The sequence below is a fragment of the Eptatretus burgeri genome, chromosome 4 (assembly GCF_056783735.1).
Source record: "Eptatretus burgeri isolate ZD-2024b chromosome 4, Ebu_testis_v1, whole genome shotgun sequence".
Taxonomy (NCBI): Eukaryota; Metazoa; Chordata; class Myxini; order Myxiniformes; family Myxinidae; genus Eptatretus; species Eptatretus burgeri.
In genome coordinates, this window is record NC_140964.1 from 84,240,961 (window position 1) to 84,259,745 (window position 18,785).

Consider the following 18,785-nt stretch of genomic DNA (forward strand, 5'->3'; position numbering starts at 1 on the left):
CACGTGCCCCTCACTTTATTTTGCAATCTGATCAAAGATGGCCATTAGATCGCCAATGACTGGTAGACATTTTAGTTGTACATAAATATGGGCGAACACTTTAACTCCGTACAGCAATACTACTAAAACAACGGGGCTATGAAATTTTATGTCTTTTTTACTTGTCTCTCTATGGAATTGTAACCCAAATTTTCTCTATGTAATTGTAATTTTGTATTGTACGATGCCAGATTATAAGTCATACTGGTGTATGGTGATTCTGGGGGAATTAACCCATCTGTAAAAACTGGTTCTTCACTCGTAAAATTAATTAAATCCTTTTATTGAGACGTTGAAATTAAGATGAAATCCTTTTGATAAAGAAGATTGGTTGGAGACCCTCAACTCAAACAGATTAGGACTGTCTCCTAATTATCCCATATATTCCTGATTAGGAATATATGGGACATTCGACACAGTGTGGTATCCTACTTTTCTTGCCAAGTTCTCTGCCTATGACACAGGAGGTTAACTTAATTCCTGGATGACTGACTTCCTCCACTAATGCAGTCAACAAACACGTTGCATTCAATAGAGCCCTCTCGTCCCCTCTCCCAGTGGAGGCTGCAGTTCCCTCGGGTAGTATTTTGGGCAAGTCTTTTTCCTCATCTATATCAAGCTACCCACCGCTAAATTGAGACATGCTCTGTATTGCTTCAACTATTGATACATTGTACATAATATACATACTCTCATGTGCTTTACTCCATTACAACAGAATGTCATTTTTATCTTGTTTATTCACAAACATTTGGTTTCGCCCACAACCCACATTCAGGTGCACATGGCTGCACCCTCATGCAATATATAAACCCAACAAAAATCCAAATAAGACGAAAGTTCATCGAGGTGTGTGGTGGTCAACTGCAGTGTAAGATTGCGATGCTTATTTTTAACTTGCTCCAGTTTAATCTTGAGAACCCTTTTTTGAAATCTGAGTGTTCTTTCTTCTTCATCATTTTTGGCCTCCACACAATCTCAGAGTAAAAGATGACCGCCTTTTCCCCAACATTTTGTCTTCCAGGACGGAATGAGGCAATAGGTGCAACGGTCATCTTGCCAAAGTCATCTTCATCTAACAATCCAAAATACCTGGTTGATGGAAATGATTCTACCTATTTGGAACAAAAAAGAGTATATATATATATATATATATTTCCATATTTCTATATCTAGGCTTGCCTGCACTTGCTCCTTGAAATCTGTTCTTTGTTTTTGTGTTTTGTCTTATTATCGAATCATTGAAACTTACAGTGAGAATGGTGTTTATTAAACTTTTTTTTTTCTGAGGGTTCTACTGAAACGTTGTGGTGGGAAGTGGACCTTGGCTCCGAGATTGATGTACGCACTGTCTCAGTCGTGACAAGTACTCCACAGAGCGTGTACATGACAGATGAGACAGGAAAGAAACACTGGTATGAAATGATCAATCACATGTTGTAATAATAATAATAATAATTAGAGTTCATAGAACACCTCACCCCATGCAGTGTTTATGTTTATAATTCAATTGAAAGAAAATAATGATTTTAAAGGTCGTATGAAAAATTCTGGAAGTTTCTCAACATTGATGCAGTCTTACACACCATATTGTTACAAATTCTGGCCCGCCTGGCGTGCGAGCGATTGCGTAACTCCAATCGCATCCGCGTCGCCCACCGGACGGACAATTCAGTCGTGACCCTCCTGGAACTACCGCCAGGAACCAGTCACGGGTGGGGGTTTAACCTCACCACGATCGTGCCAATTGCCCACCCGCGCAGGATAGGGTTGCTCGCCAAATTCGACCTACCTAAGTACCTGCGCGAGTGGTCAACCGGGCGATCGTACCTCGCCGCAGGTCGGCCGAGGACACGAACCGCTTAAGCGGTCCGTTCCGTGCTACAGTGATAACCGAGCGGTGTTATCGCCGACCGAGACAGATCAGATTCTCTTCTTCACCCGGGTGTTCAAAACCCACTATTCATTCCACGATACAAGATGGCACTTCCAATGGGGAGAGGACGCAATGAACGGGATACATTTCACACAAGCACATTTATTTCAATTCACACACAACACAAGCAAGGCAGTCATGCAATATACAAGCAACAAATAGCAGGGGTTTCCTTAGAAGCCAGTTACCGGCGACCCGCAGCCGTCTACTCAGAGAAAAAATGTCAAAGGTCGCCGTCTACTTCAGCGCCAATTTTTCTAATTTTTTTTATTATTATTAATATTATTATTTTGTCACCACGAAATCTCTACACCCCCTGTTTTGAAATCCGAGACGAAAACACATGAGTATTTTGATAAAAGCGGGCTTACTTTTACTGTTAGTACTCTCGCCAGGTCTAGCACAACACTGAACTAAAAATAACACAAGCAGCTAAAACCGCCTCCTGCAATGGAGAGTTCTCTGCTTTAGCCTCGTTTTGGACTGTTGGCCTGATACCCTGATACCATACAGCAATGACCTCAAGAAAATAAAAACTTTGTAGGCCTCGCAGTTTCGGTGCCAAAACGATAGCATCGAAACGAAAATCCCTGTTTGACTTTGGATTTTCGAAGAAGTCCAAAGACATGGGAGGTAAGCTTCTGGCCATCAGTAATGGGTCTCAACTTGCACTGTCGCGAGTGCAACGTTGTTGTTGTTTCACGAAACACATGTTCCACCTCGTCCATTTTGAGCTTTTGTCAAGTGATGCGGGTCCAAAATACACGGGCTGTTGTGCCTTTTTAATTTATAAAGTAATTAGCCTGTAAGCTTAAAGCAGCCTTTGTACATCTTATTATTCGTGGTTATTTGTACTGAAAATCGCCGTTTATTCACTGAAGTGAAGGCCAAGTATGAGCAGCTGTGAACTGGCCAACTGAATACTGGTACCGCAGGTACATGCATGTGCCATAGACTTGCGAGCTTTTCTTGACGGTATAACAACACGATATAGGTGGATAATGTAAGGTGGAAGTTTAACAAAATTGGGATTGTGACTGTGACACAGTATTCACACTTAGACTGTTTGATTGGTTGACTGATTGAAGCGAGCTGACATCAAATAAAGAAATGATCAGAAAATGAGTGAAGTTAAATACATGTTTATCATTCATTTTCAAACAATAAACTCGTCTAAAGTTATTACTTTGAGCTGTTTATTAAATCAAAACAAAACACAATAAAATAATAAACAATATTTAACAAAGTAAAATGAAATCGAAGAGGGGAATTATGCATAAAATGAATGAAAGAAAAAAAAAATGTTTTGTGGAGTTTTCCACCCGAACAGCCTGATAATATGAGAACTATTTCATGTCAGAAGTCATTCATTCTAGAATGCATCTGCAGCCATCTAGGATCCTCCGGCTTCCAGGGCCCGCCTCGGGCCCTGGACCCCGGCCATACAGCTGCGCTCGCTTTACTCGCGGTGATGGAAACCTGCTACTTTTTAATGGTAGCCTCCTACTCCAAAAAATAAGGAAACCCCTGAATAAAATGCAAAAGCAATACAACCGACTATAATTATTATTTACAAGCACTTACACAGTTTCTACTTGGCAGGACACGGCGCCACAGCATGCATACAAAAACAAAGAAAGACCTCCCTCACAGGCAAGGAGGTAGACGGGGTCCGTACACCTTTATGGTCGTGGGCCGTGGATGACCGAAAAGGCCCACGAGACCGAAGGGTCTTACCCACACCCTCGTGGTGCGACGATGGGCAGGTCACGACGTCTCGTCCCCACGGCAACCAGCGTAGCCGCGCCTGATCTCGGGCCTTGCAACAGTGGGCAGGTCGTGACGCCTTCTCCCCACGACCACTAGGACAGCCGCGCCTGATCTCGGGCCTTGCAACGGTGGGCAGGTCGTGACGCCTTCTCCCCACGGCCACTAGGACAGCCGCGCCTGATCTCGGGCCTTGTAACGGTGGGCAGGTCGTGACGCCTTCTCTCCACCACAGCCACTAGGACAAGACTTCCACCCGACTGCCCCAATTCTGTCTACGGCGAAGACTTGGACTACGACAGACTTGGACCAAGACCACGACGACCAAGACTTCCACCCAACTGCCCCAAGTCTGTCTACGGCGAAGACTTGGACCACGACAGACTTGGACCAAGACCACGACGACCAAGACTTCCACACGACTGCCCCCAAGTCTCTGCTATCCACTCTCTTTCCAGGCACTCCTCGTGCCCTTTTATTCCTCCTGCGCCTGCCCCACCCTTCGCGGCGCATGGGTGGGGGGAGGAACATTCCAGAGAAATTGGGGCGGGAGCTGGTTTCCAACCGTCAAACTTGTTTACCGGAGGAGAAATTGGGGTGAGGCTGGTTTTGTTGCTCCTTTAGTGGCGTTGTGATGTGGATGGCATGGTTGTTGAGATGGCGTGGTTGTTCCAAAATAACGACAGGTAAAGAAAAACGGCTATCTCAAAGGATCGCAGCCCGGTGAACACGGAAATTCCCTCTAAACAACGGTGGGGAAATCTAACTACACACATACTTATCGTCATAACTGATCTAAGGACCCTTTATGGTGTATTGCGAATTTCCACAGCCGTAACAATATTATTAGTCCCCTTCCAGCAGGGACTATAGGTTTGCTCTCCGTCCATCCATCCAACCTGTGGTCTTTCAGCCTTTTCCCCATATCCTTTAACATATTGAACTGAAACTTAGTGCAATCATTCCATCCATTGGGACCATACTCTGTACAAAGTATCAGTGCTGCTGAAGCAGTCACCTGGGCTATTGCACACAATCCTGGATGGGTCTCCACCCCAATGCAGAATACTCAAATGGTTCAATCACTCCAGCAAGCTGGTACTCATTCTGCTGCTGAGTCAACTCCACCTGGTATTAATTCAACAGAAAATCAGGATTTGAATTCAGGACCCCAACCCACCACCCTAACAATTAAGCCAACATCAGGCATAACAAACCTAGTGCATGGGTTAATTTGTATGATAAGTTACAGAACAAGTTTGATTTTCAGGGCATTTTGTTAATTTTTCACAGTTATACCCTTTTTGGACTTAGAAAATATCACATCGGAAGGGGATATGTATTGTAAAGCAATTTTCACTCTTGTTCAACATGTCAAAGTACAGCAATACTGGAGGTTTTTGGAAGTGTTAAGAAGGCGATTTGTGTTCTTCAGTGTTCAAGTATATAAGTAAATTGAAATAAAATAAAGATTGCACGGGTCATATGAAAAAACAAAAAAATTCCATATGTTTACTGTCTTCAACGCAGTGGTTATTATACCACCTTTTATTACATGTTGTATTAGTTATTCATGCCTGTTGTTTGTGTCCTTTATGACATCCTTAAAAACAGTAAGTGTCCTTTTTGGAATGATTTTAAATTTTGTTTGCCTGTCAGACAGGCAGACAGAGTGAAAAAAAAAAAATCTCACTCCTCTCTGCACATGTATGATCAGGACAAATTCAGATCCATTGTACTGTTGAACTGCAGGTTCGTTTTCCAATTCATTTTCAAACTATAATATTCAATTGAATTTAAGTTGTTCGTCGATCATAAACTGACATTTGTGGATGGATGGATGGATGGATGGAAGGATGGACAGATAGAACGAACCAATTGCTTAACTCTGCTTTTCACTACGCGTATGCAGGGTAACTAGAAAGGCACTCATTGGAGCGCATACCTCCACCAGGCTGAACAGTTTATGTTTTGTTTCCTAGTGATAGGCTGGATCTGCATCTGCACCTGAACAAACATCTAATCGGCTTGTTATTGTCACCTACCCAACTCATCCACCAAGTTTCGTGTGAATCCATCCGTAACTGTTTTGAGATATTATTCTGCACACAGAAAACCCTTAAAGATTGGGAGGGGTTATGTTCCTGGAAAATGCCACAATAGTTAAAACCAATTTGCTATGGTAATAAGGGGGTTCGGTTCCTGGGCTTCAAGAAAATATAGAGGAAGGTGGGTATCAGCCAAAAATAAACACGTCAATTAAAATAAACATTAAACATGTAAAATAAATATCAGCTTTATGACGAAGTATCCTGCTACATTGAAGCACATGAAACGTCCAAAAGCAAATAAACATGCCCCCTCAACCACACCATTCATCCCCTATTAATGTCTCGAAGAGTTTTCCTTTGTAAACTGTCGATGTTTCTTCTATAAACCAGTGAATAAATAAAATTAAAAGAATCACTTTCGTCACCATTCCATTATTAACAGTGTGTTAACGCCTCGTGGTGCAAGATAACCATCGCAGGGAAGCTCAAAAACTGATATTGGTCACAATTAAACCCCGCAATAACTAAATGGGTACATAAAGAGGTTGCCTACGATTGGTCAAAACCCATGATATTCAAACCAACGATATTTAAGGGTTTACTGTATCGTTTTTGGCCTTATCTATCAATTGTGAAGAATCACTAAAGCAATTAAAAAATTCTCATGTCCAGATTCAGATCGTCACCAAGAATCAATTGGACCTTGTCACACACCCAGCCTGTCCACCAAGTTTCATCTGAATCCATCCATAACTTTTTGAGACAGACGAACAGTGGTAAAAATGTAACCTCCATCCACCTTTGGTGGCAGAGGTATTAATAATACTGCAACGTAAAGACATGCTGATAAATGGCATCATCAGTGGCTATGTGGCCTTACATAAAACGTCGAACGCATTGATGAAACTTCACCTTTATTGTACAATTTTAAATACGGTGTCTACAATTAAAAGGTTTTCACATTTTAACTATTTAAAACGCACGCACGCACGCACACACGCACGCACAGTCAGAGCCGAGTGAGGAACGCCAGTCGTATATCGCTGCCATCGTGAGTGTGTGTGTAGTGCACATTTATTTGGAAGCCCACTGGTTAAATTACATGGTACAGTTCTAACACTAATGGATAATGTACAATGTACATTATTGGCCATTTTATTACATTTCGATCAACAAAAGAGTTTGTTTCATGAAATTTTGGTTGAACATACAAGTCTTATTTGAGCTTAATTTGTTCCCAGAACATTTTCCTTCCTTCACCTTCCCAATAGTTCCCCAAATATTTTGTTTTTGTAATAAATAAGATCCACACCACAGGCATACAATAAACAGGATTTACTCAATCATTGCCATTTTCTCCATCTTCATCTCCATTCTTTGCCCCCTTCACAAGCGAACCCTCATGTCCAAGATCACACGAGCATTTACATCATCCACGTAATAACAGGACACAACGTATATCGTATTCTGTTTCGCCTAAGCTTTAATAATCGCTCTTCCTAGTTAAACTCCTAAAATCCAGAATTACTGCCATCCCCAACCTTGTTGTTTCTCCCTTCTAACACTTGTCAATGTCAAGCAAGGAAGCAGCACATACTATTTTAAAATATTTGATGTTGTAATGTGCAATATGAAGGAAACAGGAGAAATGCCACAACGCCAAGGAACATCAAGAGCGATCCGTTTAATCCATTACTCCAACCAAGAACCCCCCCCCCCTCCATCCTCTGCGTGAATACGGTGTATTCCATAATATTATGTACAATGAGGCTAAACACCACAATCCCCTCTCTCAATAAAGGAAATATGCAATTACTCAGAGTTACAATATCATAACAGTTCAATAAGAATGAACTTAACTTCAACAACTCGTGAAATCGTAGAGACACAGTACCTCAAACAATCGCATTAATTGGAAAAGTATTAATTTCAATTAGTGATTTTGAGGCCACAATTCCAAATGTAGGTTTTTCTTTAATTAAATAATTAACGCCACAACCTTTGTTCAAAGACTTTCAGAATATGCTACTGTTATTAACAACGCTGAGATGGTTTGTTAAACTTTGTGATACTCAACAGGTGGTCTCTTAACGCACTGTTAAACAAACCAATCCCAGGTTGTATTTATATGTTTAAAATGTATCTCGTGCGGTGTCATGATGATCTCATCCTCGGTAAACGCTGAGGTTTGCCGATGTGCGGAGCTTTTCAATGCAGCACAGGAGGTGCCTGCCAGAAACGGGAGACAGCTGAACACATGCACATACACCATGGTTCACATTTAATATAACAGAAGATACCGTTCTGTCATTATGAGTGGAAGATGAGATTGGGGTATTATTATTACATGGGAGAAGTTGAGAATGATTGCTTTTATATCCACGAGCGATGAACCCACCCTTTCAATCAGATGGGTTAATTATCCAATAATTACGGACAAGACAGGTTATTTGCCGTATTTTGTTACAAGTTTAATTGGAAGTAATTGTAATACCCAATTCAATCAGGTGGCGCCATGAGATACAAATTTACATGGAAAACTCGAAGGGCACTCGGTAGAGCGCATACGTGCGCCGCGTGAGGCCTGATCCACAAGAACATATCTGGCCCAATACATTTTTGAAACATCATGCTATACAGTAAGATATCGTTTTCAGCCCTCTCTCTCAATGGTGAAGAATCACTTTAAAAATTAAATAATTCTCGTATCCAGATCAGGATTCCGATCTTCACCAAAATCGAATCAATTCTTCCTTCTCACACACCCAACCTATCCAGCAAGTTTGGTCCTTTTTGAGAATCCATCCACAACTTTTTGAGATATCGTGCTATATATTGTCGTGTCCAGTGGGTTTAACCCCAACCTGGACCGATGGCAAAGTGTCTCCCTTAAAGCCGACAACCGAGACGCGGAGATTAATGCACGCGGGAAGGGGCCGCGATAGCGGACAGGGCAGAGGAGCACAGCACAGGAGCGCTGCACCAGGACAGCACAGGAGGTTTATATGCGAACCCCACTACAAATACATGGCTACAGCTTCTTTAAAGGAATACATTTAACAGAACTAACAAATATTTGCAAAAGACGATAATTCAAAAAGGTAATGATAATAATAATGGAAAAATAAATCATAAAGTCGAGGTTTCTTCAAATACAGACAAAGGGAACACAAAATGAAAAGAAAAACCCTTCTTTCGAGTATTCTTTTACTTAGCTTGGCCCAAAGCTGGTCCTTGTGGAACATGGAATTGAGGCGTTGCTATTCGCACTGCAGACGCACACAAAATGGTGCTTCTCTCGTAGTGAGACAAACACACGCCAGGCAATCCACGAGCGGCACTCCACACCAAGGATCAAAGCCCCAGTGTCATGGCTTAATGCATCGATCGTCCTCACCGACCCAACCGAGAGCCAAAGGCCAGCGTCTTGCTTCACTCCGCGAGCCAAATTGCTCTAGCCTCTCCAAACAATGCCCCTGCTGCCACCACCCTGATCACGGCTCTCCAAAAATGCACAAGCCCTGAACTCCTACCCCTCCAAATCAGCAACGAGCCTCCGCTATGATTATGGCTCTCCACAAATACACAAGCCTACTGAGTCCGATGCCTCTCTCAATGTCCAGCCTGATTTTCCTCTCGATCACACCTATATATTCTCCACTTCCAGGGTGCGCCTGCTCGCTCAAAACCTGGGAAGGCGGTGCTTCTGCCCGCTTGGCACGTTTGCTTGTTTAAGGGACATGTTCCTGACCTTTATTGCCGATCTTGAATATAAAAACATAGGGAAAAATCACAGAGGGGAATCGCATCCTGGGGAAGTCTTACTCCCTAGCTAATTAACAGGACACCACCCCTCTGTGTGGTGACACGTAACACTGAAGCTCACAGGTTCCCTACTTCGTTATATTAAGATGCCTCCTACATGTCCACGGAAAAAGCAACTCTACACAATGCGATATTCCCTATTAGATTCCTCCGTCTACCCCCACAATCGGAAAAATATCATTTTCAGCCCTATGTCTTAAAAAATTATAGTGGTCGGATCCGGATCCGGATTCGGATATTCACCAAAATCGAAACACTTCTTCCTTGTCACACACCCAACTTGTCCACCAAGTTTCATCAGAATCCATCCATAACTTTTTGAGATATCATGCCCAATCTCTCAATGGTGAAAAATCACTTTAAAAATTCTAGTAATCGGATCTGGATCTTTGCTGAAATATAATCAGTTCGTCCTTGTCAGACTTTGAACCGGTCCACAAAATTTCATCCGAATCCGTCCACAAATTTTTGAGATATCATGCCCTATCTCTGAATGGTGGCACCATCTCTCAATGGTGAAGAATCACTTAAATAATTCTTGTATCCGGATCCAGATCCAGATCTTCAACCAAAATCTAATTAGTTCGTCTTTGTCACACACCCAACTTGTCCACCAAATTTTGTCTGAATCTGACCACAATTTTTTGAGATATCCTGCACACAAACAAACAAATGAGAAAAAGATGTGCAGAGCACGATAATTGCAAATTCCACCCCTCTCCTAAGGTTGCCGTGGAAACATCAAATTGTCCATTTCATTAACATTAAAATTTTAAAATCTTAATCAAAGCTCAGGTGAATTGGATGAAAATTGATTATTTTTCAGATAAAAATGATGATTTTAGAAGTTTGACCTTGAGTTGACCTTTGACCTTTTGATCTCAAAAAAAAAACGAGTTGATTTCCCAATTCGGTGAAGGAATATGCAAATCCTGTCCGAATTTCAAGTCAATCGGATGAAAAATGATGATTCTAGAAATTTGACCTCAAGATGACCTTTGACAGTCAAAATCAATAGACTTCTCAGTTGAGGCTACTACCTGTACAACGTGGGGAAGTTTTGTGAATATCAGCTTTAAATTGTGACCTGTAGGCGATTGACAGACAGACAAACAAAATCGACTGACCAATGTACTTGAAAAAATCTTAGATTTTGCAAGTTACAAACAAACGGGAAGGGGTGAAACATACAACCTCCTTCACCTTCAATGGCGGAGGTCACTAGATGTATTTTTAAAAATATGCTATACCATTGTCACATTAATAATTAATTCGCTTTTTTCTTTTAAATTGAAAAGTTTTTCTATAATAATGTGTTCAAATGAAAAAGTTGTATTATTTTCTACACAATACTAATTAGCCAGCTTGATGTCATTCTGATGTCAAATAAAAAAAAGTTACACCATCATAAAAAAAGTGTATCTCGTCCTTTCTGTTTCCACCCTGTATGGTGTGATTTTCTTAATCCTCGTCTCTTTAGGTGCATAATGACAATGTTGCAAGAGGACACTCTGAATTCATTTTCGTGCCCTCAGTTCCCTGCACGCTACATTCATGGTACACCTTCCAGTGATACCACTATACTTTTGAAAATACATGAGGTGATGGTGTCCACAGAAGTTCTACATGAAAATGAAGGTGAGATGAAGAAACAATGAGAGTTGGGAAATACAGCCATGTATAAAGTTTGCATCAAAGTAAAGCGATTCATACAAAGGACTCAATTGGAGCTGAGGGGGGGAGGGTGGGTATGGTTGAAAGGGATGAGAAGAGAGAGGGAAGGGGGGGGGGGAGAAGGAAGAGATCCAGTCTTATAAACTTATGGACTTCATCACCCATGGCCAATCGCATAGCAAAGCTGGCCTCCAAATCCAGCCACAAACTTGGCATTCTCCATCATTCCAAGTCATTTTTGGAAAATTAGAATTTCTGACAGATGGCAAGATCTTTGTCTGTAACTCATTGGAGTGCTGGTTTCCCTTTGGGGCTGGCACCGCTGCACGGCATATACGTTTCTCCTGGGATTTGTGGAATGTAAAGCACTCAACATTACCGGCTGTTGTGTCTCATCTGTCTGCTTTCGAAAGCCCTTTCTTCTCCTTTGGCCACCACCCCTCTTGCCTGTAAGTCGCCTAACATCACTCCAATTCACATGCAACCATGCTTCCAATAAAAAAACAAACTCATGGAATCTACGGTTGCTGCCGATGTCATCTTTTCTCTTTGCAAACAAAATGACCTAGAGCATCCGTTTGGATTACATTTGAGTCACTAACTATGTTACTACTACTACTCCTTCTCTCCTAGCAATTTCAGTCGGCCCGAAATTTCAAATAAGAAGCCAGGACGGTCTCGCTATTTATATCTTGGGCATTAGACACAGTCTGGCTTCCTGCTTTGCTTGCCAAGCTCGCTGTTTGCGACCTACAAGGCCCGGCTTCATATCTGGCTTTCTGGCTCTCTCCACTCACATGGTCTACACGTTGCTATCAATGGAATCCTGTCCTCTCGTCTCGCAGTGGATGCTGGAGTGCCCCCAAGGCAGTGTTTTGTGTTCAGTTCCTAATATACATAAAATATCTCCTCTTTTATGCTTTGGAAAGCCCTCTGTAATTTTTTTTCCAGGTGATACTACATTATGCTGTACATTTCTCTATCCCACTGAGAGACAGGTAGGAAACGATGTCACTCTCTGCTGATCTGTAAATTATTCAATGTTGAACTAAAAAATTGAACATGTCCTTTCATCCTGGCAAACCTAAAAAAAAACTCACCCAATCACCCCAGAAAGATCATCAAATGAATTATACATACTCTTGATTTCCCTGGGCAGCCAATGACAGACCGAACAGTCTCTTGAACCTCCATACCATCAGCCATGGCTGCTCCTGGGCTTGCCATTATAAAAATCTGGCTTCCAAAGCTAGCTCCGGACTGGGCAACCCAAGAACTACTCAAAGCCCACAAGGCTTTCGTCCATACCTCAATGGAATACTGCTTTCCTTTCCACTATGGGCTGGCATCCCGATGTATCACACCTGTCCCCTGGATTTTGTGGAATTTAAAACTCTCAACTTAAATTCATCTCCTGGGATGAGGATGTTCTCACTGGTTATTGAATTCACTTAGCAGACCAGTTAGTAATGTAGTACCTCTGTTATCTTTTTATCACTTTCCAGCCTGCAGTCTTCTTTTCTCCACTATCTTAGCTTCCCCAATACCCTCCAGCACCTCTCAGACATACATCTTCTTTCAGGAACCCACTTCTGATTGAACTCTCAAAATTCGATCAGGCTTGCTTTGGAAGCCCACTTCCACTCTTTTCCCCCTAATTTCTCCTGTTTGTGAACCATCTTCCTTGGGCTATTTAATCCCACTCTTCCTTCCAAGGATTTGGGTTGGTGGTACATCACCATTTATATCATCTCCATCACTACCAGTGATAATTCCTACCACATTTAACCCTCTTCTAGTTGCAGATTGCTGTTTCCTCTTCTCCTCCAACCTTCTTTCCTGTTTGTTCATTCCCTTGTTTGTTGTGTCCACTTATTGCCCAATTACACTGTCCGCAGCTTTCCATTTTGCCCTCTTTCATGGTCCTAGAGTTTGTAAACAAAATAAATACACCATGGATGTGCGCATTAAAGTCATTAAAGCTTATTGAAATAAACGAGTTTATTTAAATTCATATATATTTATAATCATAATTCCATTGCAATAACATTCAATTAATCATTCACACTTTGAATGTTATTGCTAATTTCCACAAACTAGCATGGATTATCTCACGACACAAGCATGCACAGATTAGAAAACTCTTTGCTGCAATAAAACTAGATGTTATTCAGAGAATTCTTACCCCGCACAGTCTTGAGACGGACTTGGTGTGAGCCAACTCTTCTGGCAGAAAATTTGTAATTAAAAAAAAATTAAATTCAAATCAAATGGAAAACCAAATAAAATAGGTACTGTATTGGAGTCATCAGAAGGAACCCGAACAAGCAAAAAGCAAAGATGAAGTCATCAGGAGGAACCTGAAATGCCTGGTGTTGGCTTAATGGTTAGGGTGGTTGGCTTGGGATCCTGGAATCCTGAGTTCAAAATCCTGGTTGGCTGTTGAATTAATACCAGGTGGGGTTGACTCTACCTGTCATCCTTCCGAGGTCAGCAAAATGAGTGCCAGCTTGCTGGTATCCTGTGTCGGAGGGGCGACCCATCCAGGATTGTGGCCAATAGCCAAGGTGACTGCTCAGGCAGCACCAACGCTCTACACAGAGTATGGTCCCAATGGATGGATGGATGGAGGAACCTGGATAGGACTCGGGTTTCAACTGCTACAACTCCACCGCAAAAAAAAAAAAAAGTCAAAAAGAATGTAGATTCAAAAAAAACTTAAATAATTCTGGCTGCCAGACCATGTATCTGATCAGGTTCAGATTTAAAACAAGTATTCCCCATCACTACTGGATCATAATTTTGAAGTTTCATGTCGATTGATGCAGTGGTTTAAGAAGATTTCAAAAATATTTTCCTTCAATCCAACATGGCTGTCAAACCATGTTACCTATCAATTATTCATGAACATCCTGGTATCCCCAAGTCTTGGGGAACATGCGTTTGAAGTTTCTCCCTTGATCTGTCCAGCCGTTCTGGAGCATAGGATTTTAAAAAGTTTTAGGATAAATACAATATTGCTGCCAAACCATGTAGCCTATGACATCAGAGTTGGGGAACCTTTTGTTCCTCATGAATAGGCAGTCATACCTACAAAGTTTCTCCTCAATCTGTCCAGCCATTATGTAATTTTACTGTTGACCAATTTATCCCTAGATGACCCTCAAAAATTTTCATACTGATCGGATGTAGCGTTCTACGTATGCAATCATGATGTCACAATGAAGGCACATATGACATCATAAAAAAAAAATCACACTTATTCCCCATGCAGAGTACTTGCCATATGGCAAGTTTCAATTTTTTTTCCATGGAGCAGTTTTGGAGATACAGAGGTCCAACGTTTCTCCTTTTTTCCAAAATGGCTGCCACACCATGCGACCTATGACATCATGATTATTAAAACTTCCTCCAGGTTCCCTCCAGCTTTACCCAAGCTATCATCCCGAAGCAGCACCCACCCACTCCCCTGGCTTTAAATGACTACACCCGGACGTTACCCCAGGCAAAGGTTCTTGCACAGCAGCTCTGGCTTTGTCTCCAACGTTTGCCATCTCAACCTCAGGTCAGTTCAATTCCACTGACCTCCCCACCAAGATAAACGGGTTTCTTTCACAGCAAAATCGTTGACCGAAAGTTATCCCCATTAGCATCAACCAATCAGAAGTTGGCATTTGGCCATGTGGGGTTGGTTCCAAAAACCCCAGACCCATATGCAATCTTTACCTTACACCTATCTTGGGGAGGACTGAGACACCAAGTCTGTTCTGAATGGGCTGTAAAGTAGTCACTATTGAATTTTACTGAAGAAATGCTACAACAGGTTGAGCGAAAACAATTATTGGCATTTTCCCCATTTTGACTTAATTACTTCTGTTAAATGCACAGTAAGATGCACATGAAAGACAAGGCCAAGAGAAAAACGAGCATCCCATGATGTCATCCAACAAACACGTGAAGCAAATTGTATAAAAGGAAGAGCAACACATTTACATTCCACATACAAAATAAATAATCAAATCACACGTATAATATCTCACCAATTAGCTCGTAACATTGTATTCTGCTACGTGATTCATGTTTACAAGATGACAGAGTTAATATAAGGTAAATAATACACAAGTAAAGACTGCTCGCTGCCTTTCCTTCGCCTCACACTGCCTCCCCCTCCCTTCCCCTCACGCTGCCTTCCCTTCCCCTCCCCTCACGCTGCCTCCCCCTCCCCTCACACTGCCTCCCCCTCATGCTACCTTCCCTCACACTGCCTCCCCCTCATGCTACCTTCCCTCACACTACACCGCCTCCCCCTCATGCTACCTTCCCTTCCCCTCCTCTCAAACTCCCTTCCCTTCCCCTCCCCTCATGTTGCCATCCCCTTCACTCACACTACCTTCCCTTCCTCTACCCTCATGCTATTCTCCTCCCAAATCCTCTCCACTACTATACAAATATCTGGAGGTCGAGGAGAGGAAAGGGTGTCAAATAATGTATGAATTGGACAAAAATACTTTTTTTTTAGCAGTCGGAACTTCTGCGAGGATGAATTCTGCAATTCAGCTCTGGTTAAGATTCTAGAGCTTATCGCATGTGTGGAGATTAAATAAAGGCACACACTAGTACATATTTTTCAGTGATTGAAAGAAAGCACCTTCCCCTCCCCTCATTCTGTCTTCAACCTCCCTACCCTCATACTTACTTCCTCCCAAAGCCCCTCCCTTTCCAACAACCACAGACGTCTTTGGGTGGTGTCTAGGCATTGTTTAGTATGACCCAATTGAACATGCTGTTTTAACGCACCCCATTTCTTTCAATCCTGTACTAATGCCGGCAGAAAGGGACCATCCGCCCTCCCTCCCCCACTTTCCCTCAAGTCCCTTCCAAATGAACGTCGAGAACTCCTCCCCCCTTTCCCCTCCCAACTACCCCCCTCAGGATGTTGCGACATGTGGTGAGGCATCACCCCTCCCCTTCCTCACTCTCCCCCCTTCCTTGCTCCCCACCTTAACATTTTCATCAGCAAAGCGACGGGTTGTATTTGCTCGTCAACAATTGTTCTTGGTGAAAAAGCTGAATCTGCGTACGGCTTTCTCGACCAATCATCTCATTATTTTCTGACTTCCCTCTTGTTGATCTGTTGCACCGTGCAAGCCGTAGCACACTTTCCATTTCGATTCCAATTTATCTATCGATTATTTGGTATATCAAGTGTTCTTGAGTCCCTCCTCCTCCTCTCAAACGTTTCCCAATCTCAGCCTTTCAGCCTTTCATAAACGCTATTGCTCTGTTTGTAGTCATTCAAGCAGAATCGAGCAGCTATCACCTGGATAGCCTCAACTTTTTGGGCATCTCCCTTGTGGTACGAGTCTCATACAGGACGAGCGTACCGTATAATTGGTCTGACTAGCATTATATGCACTTGCTCTTTCACATTCCTTGTGGTTGACCAAAGATTGTTTCAGGAAGTTTAGTGCCTGATTTGATTTGGATGGTGCTCTTGTGAGTTGTGCATCCCATCTTAGTTTGTTGTCTATTTTGACCCCCAGATGTGTATATGTATGAGGATACTTCCTGCAGGCCACAAAAGGTATCATTACTGTCAGGTATTTGAGTCTTCTTGGAGCTTTTCAATACGGCACATTTGGTTGGGTTGAAGGACATTGATATTGGCCTCCTCTAATATCGTGGTACCATGAGAACTTTATCATCCACAAACTAAACATAATCAGATCTACCGCCCTCACACTTTGCAACATGGCAAACATAAAGGGTGTCTTTTTTGTCTTACTCTACGAACATGAAGTTCGGGACATGTACATACAGGCTAGGGTGGGAGAAAGGGGCTTGAGGTTTAATGTGCACGTGAAATAAAAGGAGGAAGTGGTGAAGTGTTGCTTATTTTTCTTTTTCTTTTAACCTTGTCCATCCTCTACTCCACAGGCACAGTAGTTTACGTTGAACCAAGCCAGTCGAGTTCATTGAACACAGACTTCAGACCTGAGCTTGCTCTTGGACCAGATACTGCCTGGGGGGCAGAGATTCCTTCTGTCACCTGTTCAGGCTGGTGCAGTGTCACACGTGTTGAGAGCTATCCTTGGTGGTCACTCAAACTAAGCACTCCGGTCATAGTTTACAGTTTAAGCATCAGTGCACGGCATGATGCACATGCTTTGCGCCTGTTTAATGTGGAGGTCTCTGTACAGTTACAAGCCAATAAATACAGGTAAGTGGCATGAAGAATGTTTTCCTCTCTTCTTATTTGAAATTCAAAGGATGCAACTCAACAATAAGAAGGTTGAATATAAATTCTGTGGCCTAATACATGGAGGAGCCAAAAACTTTTTCAGCCAACCATGAAGGAATGGTTTTTGCACCAGCACAAATTAATATGCCTGTTGTTGGTTTAATGGTTAGGGCGGTTGGCTTGGGATCCTAGGATCTTGAGTTCAAATCTTATTTGGCTGTTGAATTAATACAAAGTGGAGTTAATTCAGTCATCTTTCTGAGGTTGGCAAAGTGAGCACCAGCTTGCTGGGATGATTAAGCCATCTGAGTATCATATGCTGGAGTGGTGACCCATTCAGGATTGTGCCGAATAGCCCAGGAGACTGCTTTGGTCGCACTGATGCTCTGTGCAGAGTATGGTCCTGATGGATGGATAAATTAATACAGATTTATGTCCTTTATTTGTAATTTTTTTTTTATCAGCAAAACACACTTTCCCAGCAATAAGCGACTTCCCTCACATTATTGGAATAGAAGTTGGTGGTTTTGGCTCTGAAACTTTGTGAAAAATGAAAAATGTTTTGATTCCTCCCTTGTATAGATATAGAAATAGAGTATGGGTCACAGGAGGTGATTATCCATCCATAGGACATGTATGAATTATGCTTTCCTTCCCAATGCCTACATCAACTATACCAACCCTCATGGCAAACATAAGAGCAGGACAACTTCACTCAAACAGGTCCCTGGTTACAGTAAATGCTCTCACCTACACGAACACATAGACCATGCTAACTTAAAATGCTATCTTATTCGTACCCCCTCCAACATCATGAAAGCAACCAACTTTCAATATGAGAACACTGCCAAGCAGCTGCTGAGCACATACCATACGATATGTACTTGTATTTGCACACTATTCACCTTGTGATTCATATTAAAGTATGAGCTCCTTGAAACGCCTTCGAGCAATGCATTTCTGTTGGCCTCCTCACCTTGCTTCAGCCAATTTTCATTGGCCTGCTTCGTGCTCACACTTCAGCCGATGAATCATCATATTGGGATTGCATGTTTGTCTGATTTATAGTAATGATTTGTCAAATGTTTACTTGTACTTATATTGTCATCTATACTATATAGTGGGAACAGTCTGTTTGTTCGCTAACTCTTCCTCCAGTTTTTGGCCAACCTCGACCGAACTTAGCATGTACTTGGAGGCTCTCCCGGAGGAGGGTGGCAGGGGGGGTTGGTGAGGGGAAGGTGTCCTAATG

The 18,785-nt window shown here is 42.2% G+C and overlaps 2 protein-coding genes across 4 annotated transcripts in view; one reads left to right on the forward strand and one right to left on the reverse strand.

Annotated features, from left to right (window-relative positions):
* Positions 1-18,785, forward strand: part of LOC147028568 (uncharacterized) — a 33,319-nt gene that overhangs the window by 7,878 nt on the left and 6,656 nt on the right. Inside the window, exons 3-6 of one of the 3 annotated variants that reach the window (XM_085879102.1) lie at positions 1,064-1,173; positions 1,330-1,454; positions 11,099-11,256; positions 17,230-17,512. In XM_085879102.1, the coding sequence (XP_085735228.1) occupies positions 1,064-1,173; positions 1,330-1,454; positions 11,099-11,256; positions 17,230-17,512 (676 nt within the window). The remainder of the gene's footprint in view (positions 1-1,063; positions 1,174-1,329; positions 1,455-11,098; positions 11,257-17,229; positions 17,513-18,785) is intronic. The other 2 variants (XM_085879103.1, XM_085879104.1) reach the window with 2 other exon arrangements.
* The window catches only part of LOC147028569 (polycystin-2-like protein 1), a 123,095-nt gene continuing 111,815 nt past the window's right edge, over positions 7,506-18,785 (reverse strand). Inside the window, exon 15 of the mRNA XM_085879093.1 lies at positions 7,506-8,022. Coding sequence (XP_085735219.1) covers positions 8,002-8,022 — 21 coding nt within the window. The 3' untranslated portion in view covers positions 7,506-8,001. The remainder of the gene's footprint in view (positions 8,023-18,785) is intronic.